At 42.8% G+C, this 25,354-nt stretch overlaps 1 protein-coding gene across 1 annotated transcript in view; it reads left to right on the forward strand.

Annotated features, from left to right (window-relative positions):
* The window catches only part of epha10 (EPH receptor A10), a gene marked incomplete at both ends in the record, with an annotated part of 179,559 nt that overhangs the window by 153,939 nt on the left and 266 nt on the right, over positions 1–25,354 (forward strand). The window contains 10 exons of the mRNA XM_080485678.1: positions 1,069–1,194; positions 4,424–4,479; positions 10,604–10,729; positions 12,460–12,645; positions 16,527–16,588; positions 17,070–17,186; positions 17,591–17,677; positions 18,294–18,446; positions 24,186–24,376; positions 24,474–24,638. Of these exons, the coding sequence (XP_080341804.1) occupies positions 1,069–1,194; positions 4,424–4,479; positions 10,604–10,729; positions 12,460–12,645; positions 16,527–16,588; positions 17,070–17,186; positions 17,591–17,677; positions 18,294–18,446; positions 24,186–24,376; positions 24,474–24,638 (1,269 nt within the window). The remainder of the gene's footprint in view (positions 1–1,068; positions 1,195–4,423; positions 4,480–10,603; positions 10,730–12,459; positions 12,646–16,526; positions 16,589–17,069; positions 17,187–17,590; positions 17,678–18,293; positions 18,447–24,185; positions 24,377–24,473; positions 24,639–25,354) is intronic.

A 25,354-nucleotide genomic window follows, 5' to 3' on the forward strand; every position in this document is an offset into this window, starting at 1 on the left:
AAAATCAGCAGATTTGTGGAAATATCTGCTCAGGAAGAATCCTGGGTACTTCTCTTGAAAATAAACTTTTTCTTCCTTCTGTAGGACATTGTAACTCAAAACACGATCCCAGGTCAAACATTCTTCCCTTCAGCAGAAACTGGAGCTAATCTCATGTTTGTCTTTTTCTTTTTCTTTTTTTTTATTACGTGACAAACATTTATTACGGCACATTTGGCCGTGAGCTTCAGCTCAGAAAGCTAAAAGCTGTAATTAATTAGGATGAGTACATGAATCAGTACTTTTAACTTAAACCTTCTTTACAAGTATTTGTACTTCTCAAGTAAAGATTAAAAGTAGTTTTTCCACCTCGCCTGTAAATACAGAAAAATAGATGTAGCAGTTGATTGCCCTTATTAAATTACACCTTTACGCTTGTTTTTTGCATAAAATATAAATTTGTAAGTAATTAGGCCTTTTACTGAAATGAAATCCAATATTTCCAAATTGTTTTTCCAAGATTTGCATCTTCAGACTAAAAAAAGACAAAAAAAATATACAATATATACGTATCATTCAGGGTTTGTTGTGCAGTGGAGAAAGTACATGGGGAAATGTATACGTTTCAGGTGAAATGTTCAACTTTAATTACCAATATGGTTGCACTCATTTAATTTATCGGAGATAGGCTTTGCCAATATCTTGATGAAATGAACATTTGATGAAGCTGACAGTGACGGAATATGGCTGAAAGTTTCAGTGTTTGGCATCCGCACACTTTCTTGCTGCCATCTGGCTCGTCTGGAGTGTGAAATTTAAAAATTGGCCCGCGATTCTCAAAATCCCAGTCTTGAGAGGGTATAATAGACTGCAGGGTAGAGAATGTGATCTGTGGACATTTTCAAAGTTTTTTGTTTTTTTGTTTTTTTTTGTTTGCATGCTTTCCTGGCAGCATCGCCGTTCCTCCTGGTGATAAGAATGACTGGTTTTGAGAGCAGTCCATCCATCCAGTCCAGATTTGTCTTGTTTGAATGTGAAGAGAAGAGTCGGGATTGACACTGGCGCTCCCCTCCCTTGTTCTCTTCCCAGCAGCGTCTGCTCGGGCTCTTCCAATGTAACTCCTGCTAGCGTGGTGCTGCTCTCGACCTCCTTCTCCACTCTTCCTCCTCCTCCTCTTATTTCTCCTCTTCCTCCCTTCACACAGCTGATGCCCAGGTACACTGGCATGTCTGCACTCCCCTTTCCTCCCCTGATTCTCATCCTTCTCCTTTAATTTCTTCCCAGTTGTCCAATTTATTTCCTCCCTCCCCAATCTTTGTAGTTTTTTAATTTTTAATTTTTTTTTATAAAATTCATCCATTCATCTTCCATATTAGCTTGGTTCAGCTCGAGCTGTTTTTAGCATTTTGGGTAAAACCATTTTTTTGGGGGGGGGGGAAACGCTCCGACCCCGTCTTCATGGATTAAGCGGGGAAACTGTTGTGACGCGCTGCTACTGCGCATGCGCACCACAGATGTAGTAAAAAGTTCTTCTGCACAGGCTCAGTAGACGGACAGTAAGAACAATGTTTTCCTCCAGAGTGTCATGACGCCCAGTCCGAATTCTCCTGGGACTTTTACTTTGGGTAACTCTGGGACTTGGTAGTTTTATAGTTGACCGTCACCGTGATAACAATCCAACTTGCTCGTTTGTCAATTAGAATGTTCCCCCATTGGTAATATTTATCGTGTGTTGTTCTCTGCTGAATGTCTGTGTGTTTTAATTACAAAAACAAACAACAGCAGCCACTCATGGCCCAACATGAGAACTACATCATTTTCAAAACCTTCCTGAAGTCAAAAATCCTTTTCTTCCTTCTCTCCGAGCTGTTTGACCGGGTCTATTTAAATCTTCCACAATGACCAAATTAAGTTGAAAATGTGACGGTTTCTGTTAAATACGATCCCCAAAAAATCTACTCTGCATCCAGTATTTCATTTTGATCAGATCTTTGACATTTCAAAAGAAGCAATAGAGAAAGATCATATCAAGTCCCACAACTTTTCATCCACCTCTATATATAATTTAGTTTATACTTTTTGCTCCTTCTCTTGCTTTAGGCCCTGTTTACATGACAACGGTACACGGAGTCACTGAAAACACAGCTTTTTGAAAACGGCTCCCAAAGTGGTACTTTACGGAAAAAGAGGAAAAGGAGAATTTCTTAAAATGCTTGGGCTCCATTTTCCATATAGACGCCAGAAAACGCTGCTACCTTGCATGTGCACCATGGGCATAGGAAATAGTAGTTGTACACATGCTCAGTAGAACAATCAGAACGATGTTTCCTCCGTGGTGTCACGACTCCCAGTCCAGATTCTCCTGGGACTTGGTACTTTTATTTTGACAGTCACCATAATAACAATCCAACTTGGTCGTCAGTCCACTAGAGTGTCTGTGTTCTTCCATTGTTAATGTTTAAAGCCGATTGATTTCTACTTGCATGTGTGTTTGGTTTCATGACGAAAACAAACAGCAGCTCCCATTAGGCAAGGCATTTTATTTCTTTATTCACTCGGGGCTCAATATGAAAGCTACATTGCTTTCAGCTTTTCTACCGTTTATGTGTAAACCGAGGTCCTTTTCAACATGTTGGCGTGTAAACGTGACACTTTTTTTTAAATGAAAAGGTAAAAATGATGCGTTTCCCTGGAAACGTTGTCGTGTAAACATGGCCTGAATCCACTCGTCCCATCGTATGTTAGTATGAAGTTTGTTCTCTCCCACTGGGAGTTAGACTCATTTGCCTCTTGCCACTCACTCCCCAAATGTCCTTTAATCTTGATCCTGCATGCTTTACCCCTCCTCCTCCTTCTGCCCCCAGCCGTGTACTTTATGGGCTATATAACGCGCCTCTTCAAATTCTTCCCCCTTGCTCTCCCCTCTCGACAATTATCCTCTTACTCACAGCCTCGCTTCCTCTGCCTCTTCATCTCGGCTCACATTTTTTCCCTCAGTGATTTATCTCTTGCGTTGCCCTTCTCCCCTTGCAATGTTCCCCATTTAGTCCTCCACCTCCACAACCCCGTTCGGTCTCTTGCATCTTGTTCCTCTCGGTACCGCCATGCCCTCCGTCCTTCTCCCACCCGCACACCCACCGATGCTTTTGCTCCCTTATCTATTAATTCTTGTCTCTTCTCTCCTGTCTGATATCTCCTGCCCTGAGGAGTTGTGTTGCATGTGTCTGCTGGTGTGTTGTGACAGACAGGGTGCTGACCTTGTCTCAGACCCTGCTGCTGCACAAGCTCACCGATACGTCAGCCTCGCTCTCCAACACAACACAACCCCCCCCCCCCCCCCCCCCCCCCCCGGAAAACCTCAGCAGCATGCACATGCAAAATGAGGGAATTTTTTCTAATGAAAAAATACATTCTAACACACACTTGCATAAATAAGCAGGCAATAACACAAACATGTACGCATGCGATGGAGGTCTAGACGGCTCTTTGCAGGATCTCTGTGAGGTGCTGATATATTCTGACATCCACATTAACACATGCCCTCCCGAGCAGATAGGATAGCAAATATGATATTTCAGTTAAATGTGCACTCACACACACACACTGCCCTAAACATGGGAACTAACTTCAAACATGCTTCTTATTTAATTGTTCATATGTTTGCAAGCAGATAGGATCTGACATCAACCTGTTTAATTATGATTAAAAGCCCATTTCCCTTCAAATTGTGGTGGAGGAAGCACCGACCATCTGTATGGCCGTGCGTATATGAGCTATATGTTTAGAATTAAAAACACCAACCGTCCTGTTTATCTGAAAAACCACTGCGGTTCTGTAGATTTGACCCTCAATACTTTCCTCAGTCGTTAATCCAAGTGAGCTTGGCGCTGGCCAGCCAGAAAGACCGTCCCTCGCCTGTTAATCTGTCACTTACAGTGTGTGTGTTTGTGTGTTTGTGTATGGTGCGTGTGCGTGCGTGGAAGGGGCCCAAGTTTTCTGCCAAGCTGAAAAGCCATCAGCAGTGAGATCAAAAAGAGCTCACTCCTCTTTAGACCCCCTGCGGTGGCGGAGGATGAGAGATAACAGCGTGCGCACATACGTGGATACAGCGCTCATTCCCATGTGTGGATGTTTATTCCCACCTTGCATAAAAACTCACTGAGGGTGAAACAGTAATAGCATATCAATGTCACAGCTATCAGAGAGTGTGTGTGTGTGTGTGTGTGTGCATGGATTTCCACTCCGCTGCTGATCTTTTCAATCACATCAGCAGCGTTTCTGAACACTTTTCACCTATCAATACTCTCTTACCATCCCTCATCTGACACTTATTGCACATTTCATCTAACAAGTTATGTTGTAAGACAAACACAACCTGATGATTGTATCTATTTACTTGCATCTGATAAAAACTCTGACGGCTTCCTCTGTTCACTTTTTGCAGACAATGCGGCTACAGCAAAGCTTCTCAGGAGGGAGACGAGGAACTTTACTTCCAGTGTAAGTGACAACATTCTTTTGTGTTTTGTATGTAGGATTCTGGGAGGAGTGTGAAAGTGAAGGCTTTGTCTCACATATGCCAGAAATGCATGTGAGCGTGCACACGCCCGTGCATTACAAATGACTTTTGGGGCATTAAGTGGCACCACGGCATTAATTCTTAATTCTGAGTGCACGCTTAGCCAACACTGAGCACACTGACACACTCCATTAGGTGGTGTGTGTGTGTGTGCGTGCGTGTTTGTATTTGTGTTTGTGTTTGTGTGCGGCCGAGTTTGATGGGGATAGATTGAAATCAGGAGGAGGGGGAAGATAAAGAGCCGGAGATGAGGGGGGAAAAAAGAGGGGAAAGAGGAAGAAAAAACGTCAGAGAGGAGCCGGGACTGAGCTCCAGAAACAAGACGTTAAATGTTATTGTTGTACGTCGTGTCGTACAAGGTTGTAAATGTTTCCGTTTTCACCCTCTGGTCACAAAGCTCTCAATAGGCTCTTTGTTTGACAGTGACAGAATGAAAGCAGTTTGACATATCTCTTCCTGTTTGTGTTTAAGTGTGCGTGGCAGTGCTTTGCTAATGTGATGTGTGTGTGTGCGCACGTGTGTGTGTCTTCATAGTTTCCTTGTGTGTGTGTGTGTGCGCGCGCACGCTCGTGCTCGTTTGCGTTGTTTAATCTCCCAGCATGCTGAGCCCTCTGGAGAGGTTTGGAGCACTATGCCTGATGAATAATGAGCCGAAGCCATGAGGCTGGGAATTAAATCTGCCCAAACAAAGACATGCCAACAGCTGACAAACACGCAACACACACACACACACACACACACACACACACACACACACACACACACACACACACACACACACACACACACACACACACACACACACACACACACACACACACACACACACACACACACACACACACACACACACACACATTTTAGGCTGCTTTTCTCAGGCACACACACACTTTCCTTTGTAGAAAACAGTCATGCATGTAAATAGAAACAAAGATGCATTTTGGTTCTCATTATCCATCACGGCGTCCAGCCACTGTGTCATGCATGTAGTGTGAATAAAACCTGCTCGTGTGATTTCAGGGAAGTGTGATATTATACATACTCGTCTCTCTCTCCTCCCATCTGTTCGCCCCGCCAGGCTCTCAAAACACATTCTCCAGCCATATATTAGAGCGTACGGACAGGAGCCGTGAGAGAAAGAGTGAATAAATGAGTGTGTGAGTAATAAAGTACAGGGAGGAGGGTGAATGAGTGAGTGAGCAGCACCGCCGGAGAGTGTATGAGGAGGTGAATTGGCGGCGGAGGAGAGACTCATCATAAGTGACACTGCTCAGGACATTAGTTTTATGTCAGAGTGTGTGACCTAGAAAGAGGCAGAGGGGGGTGAGAGGGGGAGGAAAGGCTCCAGATCTCCATTAATAGACCAGTTTCAGATACCCTCCCTGCTCTGATTGCGTGTGTCAGAAGAGACGGCGTCGTGGGAAATGACTGGATAAAGACACCAGCGAGTTTGTGGCTCTTTTGTCTGGCGATATTTGGCACGTCAGTTCATGCGTGGTCCACCGAAGCAGCCGACTGTGAACGTGTGGCTCAGTTTCCCTTCAATCGCTCGTGGCTGTGGCACAGTTAACCCCGAAATTAATCAGCCACACAGCCCACGAAGCTGTGTGTCACTTATGTATGCCTGCGCATTCGCAGCCATTCGCAGCCTATGTTGTTAATTTCATGAAGCGTGTAAGCATTTCCTGTGATGGATGGGAGGGATATGCCCTCCTCCTACGGTTTATGTATCCCTTCCTTTACTGAAGGCAGGGGGGATACATGCATCTCAGCAGCAGACCAGAGAAACTACATCAGATAAATCTTGTTTACACTGCTGCTGTAAATACTTATTTTCCGATGTTTGTTGACATTTCAATGCAAATGCTTCTACCATCAGACTCCGGTGTTAACACCCCATCACAAAAGGAGATACGTGTTCACAGAAGCAAATATCAAGGCTAAGCACACGTCAGCAAATCAATCTTAAAGGAGCCAGCACAAATATAACTTGGGCCCTGTTTACAGGTTTACCTCGTCGTCTCACACATGGAGAGTGAGACTCAAGAAATGATGTCTAAACTCACTTTCCACACTATTTGTCTCTCAACATTTTGTGGTTAAATATTACATTTTTCTGTACCTTCAAAACAAATAAACAGGTCTAAAGGTAATAATGACACTTATTGTGAGTTTCACTTATATTCCAAACTCATACTTTTCATTTCAGTATCATTGATGTGTGCGTGTGCGTGTGCGTGTGCGCGTGCGCGTGCGTGTGCGCGTGCGCGTGCGTGTGCGCGTGCGCGTGCGTGTGCGCGTGCGTGTGCGCGTGCGTGCGTGCGTGCGCGCGTGTGTGTGTGTGTGTGTGTGCGTGTGCGAGTGCGTGTGCGTGTGCGTGTGCGTGTGTGTGTGTGCGCTGTTCAGCTGGAACAGTTGTTCGAAAGGCCTGCTGGACAGAAAAGAGTCTTCGATCTTGCACTCAAACCGAGCCTTGAATAGAAAAGCTCTAATTCGTTTCATAATTGCACTTTTGGCTTTCTTCTGTCGATGCGCACACAAACATACCTGTGAGTGTGTTTACACACAGGAGGAAGCATGCATGCATGTGTGTGTGTGTGATCAATAAGCCGTTTTGAAGCAGTCACTATAGGATCCCTCGGGTCGATCCGGAGCTGTAATCACATTTCAGGGCTTCATTTCAGCTTTTGGGAGAAGTGCGCGTCCTTTTTCCTGGAAAATTACCTTTAGCATGTACTAACAGGGGTTAAAGGTCATCTAATTCAGAACTGTACCCCGCTGGTTAATGGTTATTGGCTATCTGCTGGCTAGTTTATTCTCCACTTGTTAGTGTTCAGTAAATACAACAGGCAGTTGATAAAGAGAACAAGAGGCTTTCGTATTGTTGTGTGAAGTCAAATAGTTGAGGTCGATATCGCTTTCTCCTATAAATGTCAGATGAAATTTCCATTTGTGGACTGTCATTAGTGCAACAGTTGTGAGTGTGTAGAGATCATTGAAAATAAGCAATGAAGGCAATCAGCAATAGCAGCCTTTTTCTATTTGCAGATTGACAAGGGCAAGAAAAAAACGGTGATTTTTCTGGAGTTCTTACTAACTTGAAGTTTTAAGGTTTGTTTGTTTGTTTTTTTTAAACTGTTGAAGCCAAAGCATTGTGGTCGAGGTCAATGGCATTTATGATGCATCCAATACAACTGCCCTGCTGGTGTTTGAAGGTTACAACTTCATTTTTTTTTAGTTGCTTGTTGGTGAGCAATTAACTGTGTTGATGGTTCCAAGGCCGATAGATTGCTGGAGAATAAATAGGTTTTACAAGACTTACTTTCCTACTGAAATGGAGTGGATAGTTGGATAAGCTGGAAAAGTGTGAAAACAACGAGAAGACTAACTGAACTCTCAGTGGAAGACAAATTGCTGTTGGTAATATTTGCACGAGAGGTTGCATTCTTTATATTAAAAGTAAAAGACACAATACTTTACCAAGATCCAAAACTGAACAGCAGAGGCAGCGTTGTTCATTGCGGACCCTTTTCACAGTGACGTCACGTAACCGCTGCATCCAGTTGAACACAATTAATATGAAAGTACGAGACGTCAGACGGCGCTCAACAAAACTAAACCTAATTCCTAAAGGTACCATGAGCGATCGTTAGCGATCTGTAGCTGTGCTGGGCATGAGAAACTAATGTCATGATGTGGATGTTAACCTGCAGGCTGACAAGCAGCAACTTTAGCTACAGACTGGATATGATATGTGTTGGAGCCGGCGGTGTAGTGGAGGATGTGCGTGGGTCGGGATTACACTGTCAATTTACTGTACAGGCCGCCCACCTATCAGGCAAAAAAGGCACTGCAATAATTACTAGTGTAAAGTTATTTCCATGTTCTCCCTTGTGATATGTCCACTTACTCAGACACTACACCACCCTAATAAACAGCATTGTTGGAATTGGTGAGTGATTATACATTAATATACAGACTAAACATTAAACACAAAATGTAGGTAAACCAGATTGAGCACTGAGTAGTGTACTTGTGTCTGTGTAGGTGGAAATATCACTATGGAGAACATTAGAATTCACATTTATTGCCATTACTCATGTACAGGTACTGACAAAAGGGAAGTTGTGTCTTTTATTAACCAAAGACTGCACACTATCCAGGAAAATCCTCTAGCTTTAGTTTAGCCTCGCTTCGCTCATCCCCTTCGCCTTGTTTACGTTGTGGACGCCGCCGGCGAGACTTTCTGCCCCTCCTGGAGAAGCACAGAGATAGGTGGGCAGCCTATGGACCTTATTCCGCTCCGCTTACTTTCAGTTCTCCGTTCCTCGTGTGTTTCATGCTCCGTATTTCCGGTTACTGACAATTGACATTGTGGTGGACGGCAGCCCAGTGTTTTTATCTCGTCTATAAAACTACCATAAAACATAACGAACGACGCTGCTACCAGGATATTAAAGTGGAAACACATGAAAACTGAGCTGGGGCGATCGAACGGCATCATGATGTTTCATCCGTCCTTAAAGGGCCGTGGAAGGTTCAATTCTCATTATATGAAATAAACCAAGATGAAATCTTTTCAAACTTGTCATACTTTATTACAATCATAAGCTTACACAGTGATGCATGTGGACAGATGTGGAACACACCTTAGACATACAGTAAACTGAAGGAATATTCGTCAGCCATGCTTACGTTCCATTACATCGCTGGCTGGCTCCAACACATGATTATATTTAGTCTTTAGCTAAATTTGTCAGCATCTACATCAGGATGTTACTTTTCCACGTCTAGCGTAGCTGCAGAACGATAATGATGGCGAACGGTACCTTTAGAAGTCAAGTTTCATTTTGTTGAGCGCTGTCTGATGTCCTGTATTTCCACATTGAATGTGTCGACCCGGATGTAGCGGTACACAGTTCCTAGAGAAAGCGGACGTTGAGTGACATCATGTCTATTGGTGGCACGTTGGAATGTGATGCACCTGCACAGCGATATGGGTGAAGTGTTAAGCAATTTGAATTGATGGATGAATGGATTCTCATTGTGTTTTTATAAATGTCACAATGTAGTAGGAGATCATGTTTGTTGAGATTTCTAAACTACATTTTGCTTCTCTAAAACCAACGACTGATCCGCGACGCAACTGCGACCACCATGAGACTTCAGGGTTTCTCCGAATCAGCATTTTGAAGTCTATTGTGAATACGGCATGTGTGCGTGTGTTGAAGCGGCACCATTTTGAAACAAGCACTGAAGACAAAAAGTATCATGGAGGAGTTTTGTGATCTGAAGAAACCCAGAAAGAAAGAAGAACCCTGAAGAAAGTCAGACAAGTATTTTGATCTTGATTTTTCTCTGTGGAGCTCGCAAGGTCAAAACAAATAACAACAAAGAAGTAGACATGTCATGCATACAGAACCAAAGTATTTAAACTGAAGAAAATACCCTTGAATGATTTTTTTTTATTTCAGTGCCTTGCCATTTTATTTCATTTTAGTCATTTCAATCTTGAATCATGTGTAAAAACACACCAAATTAAGATATTTTTCAGCGTCTGTGCAGCTGTAACGAAGTCTGCTGGCAGAAAAATGTTTGAGTGTTCTGAAACAGCAACGATAAAACTGTGGTATTGATTCCAGCCTGTGAATCAAAGAGCAAGTCCTTCCTCATAGATGCAACATTTCGGTCCGTCGTTCAACAATCATACAGAGAGAGTCTCTTTGTTGGAGGAGGCAGAGGCATCAATTTCTCCAGCCTCGCAGGAGCACAAAGCGATGCAGACATCACAAATGTTTTTCTGCTTTGTGTTGTGAGAAGTGTGCTTTCAAAGATGTTTTTTATGCTAAAAAAAACAAGTGGTTTGCACGCTGTACACATATCTTCATCCTCACTTTAATGGTATGAGTCTGAGAGTCTTTTTCTTTCTGTTTACCTTGTGTCTCATGTGAGCATGTAGCTGCAGGGAACATCAGGTTTTCCATGAGTTTTTCTTTGTCAACGTCTTCCTCAATTGTGTTTTTCTTTGTGCGTTTATCACCGCAGTTAAGATCCCGACAAGGAGGACCTACATCGACCCGGAAACCTGCGAGGACCTGCTTCAGGCTGTGCACGCCTTCGCCAAAGAGCTGGACAACTCCAGCATCAAGATAGAGAGAATTGTGCACACAGGTACAGAAACTTTAAATTCATCGGAAGAAATATTACAAAATGTGTAAATCTCCTACTTTTACTTGCTCAAGGGTCAAATATCTGGGTGGCACGTTTCCATTGTTTACCTCAGTAGAAGTGCACATCATCTGTGAAAGTGTGGAAGACGCAGGTTTGATTCCCGCTGCGACTGAAAGGGCATCCAAGGTTAAAACTTACTGTGACAGACCCTGTTAAAAAAACAGCAACCAAATAGGTACCTTCTTCAAAAGAATATACAGATTTTACTATTTTATCCTTTAAAATGACCTTTTGCTTTAATCGATTGATACATAATTATTTTTCAATGCACCTTAATTAAAATAAATATTTTTTTTATTTGCGATCTGTGTGTTTTGATTGTTTTGATGGCTCAACAGGCAGAATAGACTTTTAGAGATATTTCTATTTATATCCACAAAAAAGTAGAAAGGTTGTTTGTTTTGTTTTTATTATTGATAATAATTCATTCCAATTCCACACGTGTCAAAACATACAGACACATAAATACATTTCTATGATAATCTGAATATCTATATATAAAACATTTTTATAGAACTTTTTGCACATGCAAGTAACACTTTTGTGATATTGAATGACACCGAGAACCTTTGTCTAATATTTCTATGAATATGCGAAAAACGTATGGCAAATTGCAATTTTCCAAGGTCAGAGCAGGTTAGGTATCTCTCATCTACCTGTTACAATATTTATGTTCAGAATCCATTTAAAAAAAAAAAAAACATATCGCCTCATTAGTGTACTTTATTTTTAGATTTCATAATGCACTCTACAAAAAACATTTCATAACACGCATTGTTGGCTGCTTTCTCATTGGTTTTAAGCAGGATAAGAGCATCACAATGGATTTAGAAAGATGGAACAAAAGCAATGATAAACAACAATTTCATTTTCCAAAAAAATGGCAATGAAAGCAAAAACATTATTAACCCTGATATCCTGTCAGCGCTGACGGGCTTCAGCATGCGTTCCTCTCATCACTGTAACTCTGAGACACTTTATGATAATCCAGAAATTCAAAAACTACCAGAAAGTGTGGAGAAATAGAATCAGTATATGAGTCATTATGTTGGCCTACTGGGGCAGGCTTCACATTTGTTTCCTTCACAGTCACACTCAGCAATGTGGATTAACTCCAAGATGTTAAAAATTGACGAGGAAAAATGTCTTACTTTTTCATATTCTTTGGGACCATTCAGCCAAATGTCATGATACAGAAGGAATCAGGAGGAATCGCCATATGAGCAAAAGGAGAAGAAGAAAAAAAAGAGTTTCATGCACATGTGCATTTTGAACTTTCCTCAACCCACCCAGACACAAGTCACAGAAACCGGTTCAATCAGTCTGGTAACCTACTGATCTCTGCCAAAATCCTGCTCCACTCTACTGGCTGTTATATTTGCTTCATCTCCAAAGCCTCGCTGTTTCACCTTCACCCCACCCCATCTTTGATCTCCCTTTGATCCCTTTGTATTTCATGTCTTTCTCTCTCTCTCTCGATAGTGTCTGTCCATTTGCGTCATCCGCCGTCTTTCTCAATATGTTCGGATTTCTTCGTCTGATTCTGCTCCGCTTCGCTCCTTCTCACTTTCTTTTTGATCATTATAATGTCTGACCTGCAACACCCTGCCTCATTCTGTATTAGTTAGTGGCGGTGGTGACCTCTGACCTCTGTGTCTCTCTGCCGACAGGTGACTTTGGGGAGGTTTGTCGCGGCTGCCTGAAGCTTCCCAGTAAGAGAGAGCTTCCTGTGGCCATAAAGACGCTGAGGGCCGGCTGCTCTGATAAACAGCGGCGCTCTTTTCTCAGCGAGGCCGGCATCCTGGGGCAGTTCGACCACTCCAACATAATCCGGCTGGAGGGCGTCATCACCACCGGTAAGGAGAGGTGGGGGGTGTTGAGGTAAAACCAGGAGTGTGATGATGCCACTGGGACAAACAACACAAAGTGGTTGAAGATAAAAAGGAAGCAGCACTGAATGGAGTAAAATCCCATATCCAAGGTTCAAAGTACTAACTGAGATCCCCTGCTGTCGTAAAGAAAGTCTGGTTACTTCGATTATCAAAGGCAAGGAAACTTTACTTGCATTGCACATTACAGAAACTTCAAGGAAATATGAACTCTTTAAAGTTTTTGTCCGTTGGACGACCTGAAGGACATTTAAAATAGTGGGGGAGTTGAAATGGAAAAAATATAATGTGTGTCATAAAAGACTCTAAGGCCCCGTTTAAATGGTGTGTTCAAGAGAAAACGCAAAACTCTTGCAGCGCTTCGGGGGTTCCGTTGATGAGAGAACAGAACATTAGAACAGGGCTTCACTGAAAACACAACTTTTTGAGAACGCTCCGACTCCGCCTCCATAGGTGAAGGAAATGAGGACAATGTTTCCTCTGTCGTGTCATGACTCCCTAGTTTTATAGTTGACAGTAACATCAGTCAAGTTACATCAAGAACTGTTTTTAGCTGAAAGACAGCAACTGAGGTCCAGGAGAGGAAAACAGGATGAGAGGAAGGGTCGCAAACAACTCCAAGGAAACAAACATAAGGTGAAGATGATGTTTAGGTGAATGGGAATGGCGTGCGTGCGTGCGTGCGTGCGTGCGTGCGTGCGTGTGCGTCTGCGGGCATGGTGCCCCAACACACTCTGTGCTCAGTTGGATGGCAGCAGATGTGCAGGGTACTGTAATTGGTGCTAGAGACCCAGCGGGGCCCTGAAATACACTCCAATAACACACACACATGCTCTCACTATCATCCACACACACCTGCTCACAAAATCCCACTACTTGCACGCAAATGTACACACACGCCCACATGCCGTCAGCCTACAAATTACCTCCATTACATCGCTTACCCCCCACACACACACACACACACACACACTGGGCGCTCACTTTCTGCCCCCCGCAACACACCAGGCTTACCTGTAAACGACACCCACTCCCCACTCCACTTCCCCGTCCTCGCATCGTAACTCAGAGCAAAACTCCCACAAAAAGAGCTTGCTTCTGTACTTTCTGCCTTTTCACACTTGTTTTCTTTTATTACCATTTGCCCACCGCCTCGCCTGCGTGTCAGCACATTCAGGGCTGTGGAAAAATACAGCGATGTGATTTGTTACCTACTTGTAAGAACCTGAAACGAACAGGAGTTTGCTTTTTAGAATAGATATTCTCAAATGCAGGAAGCTTGTTGTTGTACCTATTGTGTGCCGACACGATTAATAGATGTAACACCATCCATTGTTGATTGGCTATGAGAAAGAAATAAAAAAAAAAACGACGTGCCTTTATTTCTTTTTGAGAAAAAAGCTTCTGTGTGTCTTCTCATTTTCTCAGGATATTGTAGGAAACCCAATTTACAGATTCGTCAGAATCTAATTACCCTTCTTGTTTTAAGACGCATGAGTCCAGGAAAGAGGCTGACCAGAAATGTTCTTTAATCCATTCACATTTTTGTCACTATTCATAAAACTATGTGACCATCTCCAAAAAGCCTACACCCACAATTCACGAGGCTACTCCTGTTCAGCCGGTTCTTGATGAAAACATCTAATCAGCCCATTGCAGCTGCTGAAGTTCAAAGTGAGCGTCCGAACGGGGATGAAAGGTAACTGAAGTGGCTTTGAACGCGCGGTGCTTGTTGGTGCCAGACCGGCGGTCTGAAGGGTTCAGATACTGCCGACCTGTTGGGATTCTCACACACATCCTTCTCTGAGGTGAACTGAGAAAAAAAAAAAACAAGCTGTATTCTGGGTAAAGTTGCCCAGTCAGCTCAGAGGAGAAAGGTTAGACGAGGTTGAGGTTACAGAAAGGCAATAGTAACTCCTTCAAGCACCTGATTACAAGCAAGGGAAGAAGATGATCATTTAATACACAATGTTTTTAACCTCTGAAGCAGCAGAAGCCAACAGTGAATATCGTTATTCCACCTAAAAACAAGAGACCAGTAAATAGTGCCATAATAACCTTTTGATTTAAACTCTCAAGACTATCTTTGTTGTGGCGCACACTATACCTGATAAAAATGTCTATATTTTTGCAAAAACCAAACAATTGCTACAGAAAATTACTACTTTCTCAACATAAACCAACTTTAATGAAACTTTCTGGTGCAAAATACACTGAAATGTCCAGAAAACTTTTCCTCTGGCGGTTGCATTCTGGGTGTTTTTACAAACTCTCCCTGACATCATGGCTTTATGGCTGGTTTGATAGTAACCAGGTTTCGTGGCAGCATCACTGATATCTTGGCTCGAGTTTAAGAGTTGTGTTGAAATGTTTAGAATTTTCCTGCTGGCTTGGCTGGATTAGAACTTCTCGCAGACCAGTTTTGGCCCAACGGCCTTTTATTGAACACCCTGATGTCAAGGAAATCTTTAGCACTTTTAGATAACATAGTCTACCTGAGAATTGCTGCTGATTGTATTCAACACTTTCTAATCACAATGTACTGTTTTTTAATGGCTACGTCCTGCAGGATGACATGACAGGCCACAAAGCTCTGATAATGTCAATCTAGTTTCCTGAACATGAAATGAAGTGTCTCTAAATGGCCTCAACTGTTACCAGAGCTTGATCCACTAGAGCAGTGGTCCGGGACCCCTTCAGGGGGCGCCAGAGATCACATGAGACTTTGTTTGCTGTCAGAATTAGATCTGCACAGACCTTGGAAGCTTCCCATTGGTTCATTCTGAGTGTGTGTCAGTCTGCATTTGACCTCACTGATCACAGCTAACAGAAGGGATCCAGAGTATTTCTTGGGATTCCCCAGGGTGAGAAATGATGTCAAGAAGTGATGGAGTGGGAGGTTCGCGTCATGCATGAGCAGCCAACACATTTGCATCAATTATATGAAGCCAAGGTGTCAGTATGGAGCAAAATGTTTCCAGAACCTTGTTCAATCGAATGCAGGAACATAGGATCCACGCTGGTTCTACCAAGGTGTGTACCTGAGGTACTACTGGTGCTGGATCGCGTCTGTCACGTCGGCCCTGTGCAGTCTCGTTAAACCACAGATTCACCCGCACTCTTTTCAATGATATAACGTCTGGCACATTTCAACCGAGTCCCTGTGACTCACAGGGATAGCTTCCTAAAAGCCCAGTAACACTGGCAAACCCTGATTTGTTGGGATAACGATGCCAAAGCCATCATTTTTGTAAAAGAGTCTGTGCTAATCAGCCCGTTTAATGGTCACATCTGAGAAATTTTACATTTCAAAATGTTTACAAATCTATCATAGTTTATCCTGCTGTTTCAACCTCCCATAATCCTCTCTGTCTCCGGCTGCTGCAGCCTTATTTTCTTCCTCTGTGCACTTCATAGCACTGCTGGATCTCTGCCATCTGCGCCTTGGCACAGTGTGTATCTGTGCGAGCGTCCATGCATCTGTTGTGCACACGTGTGGACGAGCGTGCACATGGTGTGTGTGTGTGTGTGGGTGTGTGTGTGTGTGTATGGTGCGTGCGTGCGTGCACGTGTGTGTGTGTGTGTGTGTTTCAGGGTCGTTAAACTTGCTGAGACAGCCAGGGCAGCACACAGGTTCTCTCAGCTTCACCACAGTTCACTGGGTGAAGAATGGCTTTGCACAATGCCTGCCTCGCTGGCAAGTGGACTGGACTCACTTCATTCCCTCCCTCTCTTGTCCTGTGTCTCTATTACCTCTCTGATTTCTTTTTTTTTCTTCTATTTTTTTTACCCAAATTTCACTTATATCAATTCATATATCCTTTTGTTGTCTTTATCTCTTCCTGCAGGTAACACCATGATGATAATCGAGGAGAGCATGTCGAACGGAGCCTTAGATTCCTTCCTCAGGGTCAGTTTTTTTTTTTTTTTTAAACATCCCTACATGGAATTTCAGATGTGCCGCCTCATTATGGAACAAATTTAAGGCTCACAATTATCTTCTGTTTTTGAGGCGCCTCGCAAACAAGGCTTCCTTTTTTTTTCTCCAATTTGGGTAATCCTAAAAACTCCCTGTTATTATAATGCCTAGGGCGGCAATACTTATTACAGTAATAAGCAAAAACGAATCATAATTAACAGCACAAATGGAGTGTTTCTGCTCAAAGGTGCTGTAAGCTGCTGTAAAGTGTTACTGCACCCCCTCTGCTCCGTGAACCGGCACGCTGTGGTTTATAATGATGTGAATTAATGGGCCTGTTTGTTTTTATCCTCCAAATAAAAGGATTCAGCTCAGGAAGCACAGTATTGTACTGTAGGAGCAGCTGTGTTGGCACCAAATTGTCCCGTCGGTTTTATTCACCCCTTTTTTTTTTTTTTTTTCATAACCTCAGAAACATGAAGGCCAGTTGAGTGTAATGCAGCTGATGGATATGCTGACCGGAGTGGCATCGGGGATGAAGTACCTCACCGAAATGGGTTTCGTCCACAAACGGTTGGCCGCACACAAGGTAAGGGAGCAGGTGGGAGGAGATAATGGGGGGGGGGGGGGGGGGGGGGGGGGGGGGGTGTAGCGTGATGTATGTCTCAAGGTTTTGTGCAGGTGGCGAGCAGAATACAATTTGTTCCTGTCGACCAACGTCTCCGACAGTCGTTCACCTGTAGGTTTTTAGATAAGTGATTCGCGGAGCTGGAAATGATGTCATTGTCAGAATCCTGTCTTTGTTTCTAAAAGAACCAGGCTGCCGATGCAGCGGTCACGTTGTGCTAAATGAAGAGCATTTTGTTCCTCGCAAACAATCAATTGTCCCTGGTGCGATAAGAGCTTCTCCCACTGGGGTGTTGCTCTCTCATACTGACATTGTTTCCCCTGCGAGTGTAAGCCATGCTAATCAGTTTGTTTTCCTAATCTCAGGTGCTTGTTAACTCCAACCTGGGCTGCAAGGTGTCGGGCTTCAGACCTCTTCAGGAGGACAAGATAGAGGCCATCTACACCACACTGGTAAGAGACAAACATCTGCTGTAACAAGGACGTCGGTTCACCTGGTCAAATGTACATGAATCAGCCATAACATTATGACCTCTGACAGGAGAAACTTCTTGTCATCGTGGCATTATGTCCTTAGATTTGATGGAACGACTCGGTCAAAGATCCCAGTCTGCAGTGTTTATGTATCTAAAGTGGACTGGTGACCGGGTCATTGACGGGTAAGGCTTGTCGATGAACGCTGGCTCGTGTGGTTCAGTCCAACAGACCAGCTACTGTAGCTCACATTAAGACCTTCAGTGGTCTGGAGGAATCTGTACCTTGATAGATCACAGCTATTTATTAGGCTTTTAGTCTTAATGTTACGATTGATTGGTGTATGTCGTGCTCCGTTTTCTACTTGGCTGATCACTACATGATATCTGGCGTCTTCGGACTGAATACAAACTAGCCTATTTCATGTCAGACACCGGTCAGCTTTTATTTCTCAGGTTATTTTAGGATTTCACTCAAGGTGTGAATCTGCTTTGTAACAATTCTTTTGATGTGAAGAAAATGTGCTCCGAGCCTTTCAAAGGGAATATTAAAACCTTGCTTTGGTGAACTCCCCACACCCTTTGCTCTCGTGCAGCACGGCGGGAAGAGCGTTGTGCTGTGGACCGCTCCGGAGGCCATCCAGTACCACCGCTTCTCCTCCGCCTCCGACGTGTGGAGCTTCGGCATCGTCATGTGGGAGGTCATGTCCTATGGAGAAAGACCCTACTGGGATATGGGCAACCAGGATGTAAGTGAAGAGAGATTTATATTCCCAGTAATTTCCTTTCTCCTCTATATTCCCACTCGATATAAAAATATCTGCACTTCCTCATCCTCCCTCTTCAATCCTTTTTTTTTTTTTTTATCAATGAACTCTCTATCCATGCCCAGCATGGATCTTATTAAAAGAAAGCCAAGAAGCCACAGTACCTCTGAGAGCTTCTGCAGAGAATAAGTCCCTCTCTTTAAGTCTGCATCAGCTCCATGACCAATCCTGTTTTCTCTTAAGGACACGTTGACCCCCTTCTAGTGGCCACCGTCTGTCCCTGAGTGCCATCCCGCTCTTAAAAGTGTTGAAAATCCTTTCTGGGAACGTCTGCTCCTTTCAGGAAATGTAAAGCACTAACCATTTGAGGGAAGTGATTGTCCAGTTGATAGGAACCCGCCGCTTGTCACCAGCAACCTGTTATTTCCAAGTCAATGTGGGTGGGCTCCCAGCTCTTCGTCCTTCAAACAAAGGTTGTTTTTATTCCACTTTTTGAAGGAAGTCATACCTCGAAAGTGCTGCTGAAAGCCTGATGCAAGTCTGCTGAAGAGAAAGTAGAAGCTTGTTTTTTTTTCTTTTTACTGAAGCCAACAACATAAAAGACGGTTTAGTAGTTTCATCAAGCTGATGTCTTTTGAAATCACAAAATCATAGAACAACACCTTCTCTCCTGTTGTGCAGCGCTTTATGCCCAGTTTACACCACGTGAAAACCAAAAACCTTTGTTGCAATTTGGGAGTCCGCTTACACGACAACAATGGTCCGACTCACTGAAAACACAACTTTTTGAAAACTGCTCCAAATTCTCCTGGGACATGGTACTTTTATTTTGACAGTCACCGTAATAAAAATCCAACTTGGTGGTCTGTCCACAAGAATGTCCGTGTTCTACCAGTGTTATTGCTTAGAGCGGATTGTTCTCTACGCACATGTGTATGTGATTTTATAACCAAAGTAAACAGCTCCCACTAGTGGCTTAACAAGCTCACAGCATCATTTTCAGCGTTTCTGCAGTTTCAGTGTAAACTGACATCGTTTTAAAAACGTTGTGAAAGCGTGAAACGGGACTTTAGAGAGCCTGGACCTCTTTGCTGCAGATGACTACATAAATAAACATCATCCGTTCCAGTCATCCATAACTGAAAATTGCAAATTTGCAATAATGGCTGACCTGTTTACTCTATGTATTGGAACACAATCTTTACATGTACATGCTCATACATGTAAATTGCTTAAAGTACAAAAAAGAAGCTCAGAAGTCGAGGTTCCAGAAGCTTGTGTTACTGAAGAAAAACAATTAAAACCATAAAAATATGAAACTCCTTTTATTAAATTTTAGCATTTATTAACGCAGCACAAAAATCCAGAACAGTGTGCTTGAATTTATATAGGCCTCTAAAATTGAGCTACACACACACACACACACACACACACACACACACACACACACACACACACACACACACGCTCGCGCACCTCTGTCACTGTCCACCGTGCAATTTTCATACTCCTGCAATAACACAACTTCCTGCTCTCTCTATAGCAGTTTGATCATATTATGTTCTCTGCTTGATTAAATTTTATTTTTCAGATTTTCATACATATTTATATTTATTCTGACAGGCTGGATACTGTCGCTGCTGCAAGGGACTGCCGCTAAATTAAATTCTATTGTTTCCTGTGCAATGACAATAAAAACTTGTAAAAACAGCCGGAGGTTGCAGCTTCTCTGATATGATGGAGAGACGCAACAGGAAAAAATACAAGCGTTTGTATGTCCCCTCAGTCCAGGCTGTATAAGTCACTGTCCAAGCACCTTTTAAAAGAATATAGAATGAATAATTAGAAAAGGTAAAAAACATCATCTTGGTATTGCACGTGTTGTCCAAGATCTTCATAAAGAAAAATAGATTGTATGATTTAAACTGCATGGTTAAACATGATACATAGAAATGGTGTTTAACTTAGACTAGATTTTACAAGTGAATTTTTTTTCATTGTCTAATATAAATTCATTCCAGAATCAAAAGATACACAAAATACAGACAACATTCATTCAGAAAATATCATTGACTTACTTCTTACAAGAGGCCCCTTGAACAGGAGAAAGTTTCCTCTTCGCCCGGTTCATATTATCAAACTTTCCACCGGAGAGGCCAAAGGCGGCGCCCGCGGAGCGGCGGGGATATTAATCCACTTTAAATTGATTCATTATATCATAACGAAACTGTTGGTCGGCCTGTCCACCTGTGATCCGCCGTGCCCTTTACCTCCCGCTCTGATTAAATGGAAAATGTCAAAAGCTGAAAAGCATTTTATGAATGCTCCTTAGCGAGATGGAGGCTTAAGGGGGGGAGTGGGGGGGGGGGGGGCATGTTGGAGTGGGACGGCGTGGAGAGGAGGCCGACGTCCTCAGAAATAATGCTGCTGATAGATGTCATCTTTTTTGCCATCGTGGTTTATTGGCTGCTTTCTGGGGATCACGTTTCTTGGAGTGGATGTGCGGCACATCCCTGGACGCGTTGAGAGGGACGTCTCCTGTGAGGCGTTAGAGCGGATGGAGTTTAAAAACGAGACGACATTAGTTTGATGGGGCAGTAAAGAACAGCGCGGCGGTCTGGAGGGACGCTTTGAAAACCGCCGGGCTTCACGTGAGCTAACAAAGTGCTGAGCGGACAGGAAACCTTTTCTCGGAGCCCGTTGACACGTTTCGAGGAGAAACGCGTTTTCAGAAAAGTTTGGTGTTGACACAGCAGTGTTTTGACGTTTACACTGAAACTGCAGGAATGCTAAAAACGATGTAGTCAGCATGTTGGGCCACTAGTGGGCACTATTGGTTGTTTTAGTAATGAAACCACACACACACATACAGCAGAGAACAATTAACTCTAGACGTTACCGATGGGAGAACACGGACATTCTGGTGGACAGACGACCAAGTTGTATTGTTATTACGGTGACTGTCAAAATAAAAGTACCAAGTCCCAGGAGAATATGTACTGGGAGGAACCATTGCTCTGATTGGCTCTACTGAGCATGTGCAGAACACCTACTGACTACAGCTTTAGTGCGCATGAGAAGTAGCAGCGTTTCAGAAAGCGTTTCCACAGAGAAAGATTCAGAGCATTTTCAAAAAGTTCCACCTTGGGAGCCGTTTTTAAAAGTTGCGTTTACACCTGAACTGCTACAAAAACGTGTAACTGTGGTCTGAGATTGTGTGGAAGGGTTTATCAACAGTGGCTCTTAAATCATTAATGCGTTCTAGATTATTCAGATCAGTTTCTGTAATCTCTTAAATCCCTTTTCCTGCTCTCATTCACTGGCCTGCAACATACTTTTATAGGAAATTAAAAAGTTCTAATGCAGTTTTCTGCTGATAGGAGCCCAGCTATTGTGATACCCCATCAAATATCCTGTGAAGTAACATCATGAGATATTGAATATCCTGCTAAATGACCTTTCAGCCTCTCGGCTGCAGCCAGCTGGGATGGAATCTGCAGGGATACGTTTCTCTCACCATGATTGCAAGTTTCCAGTTTGTTGACACATGGATGCAGACTTTGCATTGCGCTCGGGACTCTGTGAAATTTGATTTATTTTGCAGGTGGTGAAAGCTAATAGAGTCACCTCCGAGAGATGGAAAGCTGTCTTAAATATTCCACCAAACTACAATTACTGGAGTGTACAATAAACTAGCAAATACATATAAAGAAGGAGAAGTTATAAAAGCCTGGAATAGGCAATGAAAATGTTGTGGAACAAGTTCATTGTTAAGTCAGTTGAACTCGAGTTTCAAGTTTCCTATTTTGTTTTTATTAAATTGTTGTAATAGCCTGCAGATGAATACAAATATTAAAAAATCATATCAGAATAATAATAAAATGACATTTTTAGATCCTTTATTTTCGTGACTCAAATCTAATTATGAACAATCAAATAGTGAAAGCTTAAAATATTTCAGTTAATGTCTTCAAACTAAAATACATGAAATGTCCTCCGGGAAATTAACTTTTTTTTAAAAGTCTAATTCATACGCATGCGTGTTTTAATTAATCTGAAACAAACAATAAAAAAACACACAAGTGGTATTCCTTGGCAGGTCCATTCCTGAAGAGACTGGACCAAGTGGTTTGTCGCTGTCGCAGCCATTCTTTTCCGCCCCTGAGCGTTTCCAGGTCATGTGATAAGTCTGTTCCTGTTCTGTAGATTTGATGGGATTCATCTCGCTGATGTTTCAGTGTGTGTTATCTTCTCTACGGGGAGAGTCGACAGCTCTGTTTGCTTTTGATTCCTTCATGTTTTTCCACCGTCTTTGCCAATAATATGGTGGAAAATATAAGTATATGAATCTATAGAATGTCTTCTTTCACTTCCTGCCAGAGTTTCTGTGTTCCGCCATCCTCTCCCCTCTGTACTTCCAGTCTGCAGCATTTTGAATGCAGATATGTTGGACAGTCTTTCGTCTCAATGTGCAGAACTTGTGTGGGGGTTTTAATGGACCCAGTAGGAATCACTTCGGTGGACACGGACTCCACGCAGCTCTTATCTCACTGTTAAAAAGCTCATTTCTCTCGGCTGGGAGACGACAGAAGTCCCCCACTGTCAAACAGCGGCGCTCTGCGCCAACAGAAACTCTACATTTAGATTTATTCTGTCAAGGAGACCCTGGGAGGTGATCAGGATTTGTAAAACTTCAATCTCCAGTCTGAACAGCTAAATTAATACGTTTATTCAGCTTTTGCCTATTTTTTTATTTAGAATTACAATTTCACCTAAAGGTTAGTTTATTGTCACTTGTTTTTTTTTTATACCCACAGCAAATAAAAATTATTGACAATAGTTAAAAAACAACATGACGTGAAAGAATCTTTGATTTTGAGACTTGAAAGGTTAACCAAAAAACACAATGACTCATTTTACTCTAAAATATATAAAAGTTTAATTAGCTTCACTCGTTGGAATACAGTCACCTTCTTTTCTTCTTTTTTTTTTACAAGTAATATGAGCGCCTTACTGTTTTTGTTCACTTTGTGAGTGAAAGGAGGAGAATTGTTCTTCATAGAGATGTCAGCCACCTTGAACCAAAAGAATTGGTGACAGAATAAAACAGAAGCAAACGGCACTTTTCCACTGATTTTATGTGAAACCGATCATGTAAGTCAGAGGCGTCAAACTCATTTTAGTTCAGGGATCACGAACAGCACCATCTCCTCTTGAGTGGGTCAGACTGGTAAAATGGTGCCAGAATAACTTAAGAAGAAGAAGAGGGGGGTCGTTGTGAGGCGAGAGTGCTAAGTACTGCGATATCAATAATAATCTAATATTTAACGATTTTCTTTATGTCACGTCGCAGAATTTAAGAAAGTCTATATTTTCACAAAATCAATCAGGAATGAAAATGACTACGATCTCAACATGAAGCCAATTTTAATGAAAAGTTATTGTGCAAAATACAGGGAGAGTTTCAGAAAAGTTCCTGGTTGACCTGTGTGTGTGTGTGTGTGTGTGTGTGTGTGTGTGTGTGTGTGTGTGTGTGTGTGTGTGTGTGTGTGTGTGTGTGTGTGTGTGTGTGTGTGTGTGTGTGTGTGTGTGTGTGTGTGTGTGTGTGTGTGTGTGTGTGTGTGTGTGTGTGTGTGTGTGTGTGTGTGTGTGTGTGTGTGTGTGTGTGTGTGTGTGTGTGTGTGTGTGTGTGTGTGTGTGTGTGTGTGTGTGTGTGTGTAGGTGATAAAGGCCATCGAGGACGGTTTCAGGCTGCCGGCTCCGGTGAACTGCCCTCCACATCTCCATCAGCTGATGCTGGACTGCTGGCAGAAGGAGAGGACGGAGCGGCCCAGCTTCAGCCAGATCCACTCCGCCCTCAGCAAGAGCATCCGCTCGCCCGACGGCATCGGCTCCTCCACGCTGGCGCGCAGGTAGCGACGCACTCGGCAAAATGGACTTCTGTGTCCTTGAATTCCTCCAAAATGTCCTGTGATGTGTGACCGGTGACCTCCGTCCCTCCTGCTCCAGAACCCTCAGCTCCTCCATTACGCTGGCCGACAGGCCCCTGCCCTCCTTCCCGGCCTTTAACTCTGTGGGCGAGTGGCTGGACGCCGTGGACATGGGCCGCTACAAGGACAACTTCACCGCTGCAGGATACTGCTACTTGGAGTCTGTGGCACGAATGACTGTACAGTGAGTGGCTTCCTCTGACCTTTTCTTCTGCCTTTACAGGATGAGTCACTTCAGTAATGGAGATAATCTGCAGAAAGTCGAATCCACGGTTGTAGTTTTTCAATCATTTACTCGAAGGTTATTATCAAGCGCTCAGTCATGAAGCTCACATATAGTAGGTAGCTGGCCTTCTGCACTATTATCATTTATTTAGATTTTACAAGGTGTATCCAGAAAAGGGGCAGTACTTTTACCAGCCAGTATAGTAATTATGAGCATAACTATTCAGATGCATCTCAAACAATTACAATTTAAACTTTAAAAGATTTTTAATTTATGAGAGAGTTCTAGCTTAATATACATAATGAAAATACTGCTTCTCAAAATCTTCCTTAAAGTTCAATGCTCACAATTAGAAAGATTTGTGAGAGTAGAATAACACACTAAATGCCAAATTGTACTAATGATTGTCGTTTTTGAGATGCGTGTATCTGTATGTAAGATCTACATACATATTGTAAATAATTATTATTATTATTGTTATAATAAGACAGAGATTAAGAAAGACATAACGAGGAGAATCAATAAAAGTAAAGCTTTATTGAGATTAAGGTCATAAAATCAAGCCTGAGCAGATGTTTGTTCCGTAGGAACTCAAAGCTGCTTCACCTTGTTTCTTCTGACTCTGGGAGCGCAATAAGAGTTTACTGGAGACCTCAGAGCTTTCATATTCTACA

Source organism: Lipophrys pholis (genome assembly GCF_963383615.2).
Source record: "Lipophrys pholis genome assembly, chromosome: 17".
Taxonomy (NCBI): domain Eukaryota; kingdom Metazoa; phylum Chordata; class Actinopteri; order Blenniiformes; family Blenniidae; genus Lipophrys; species Lipophrys pholis.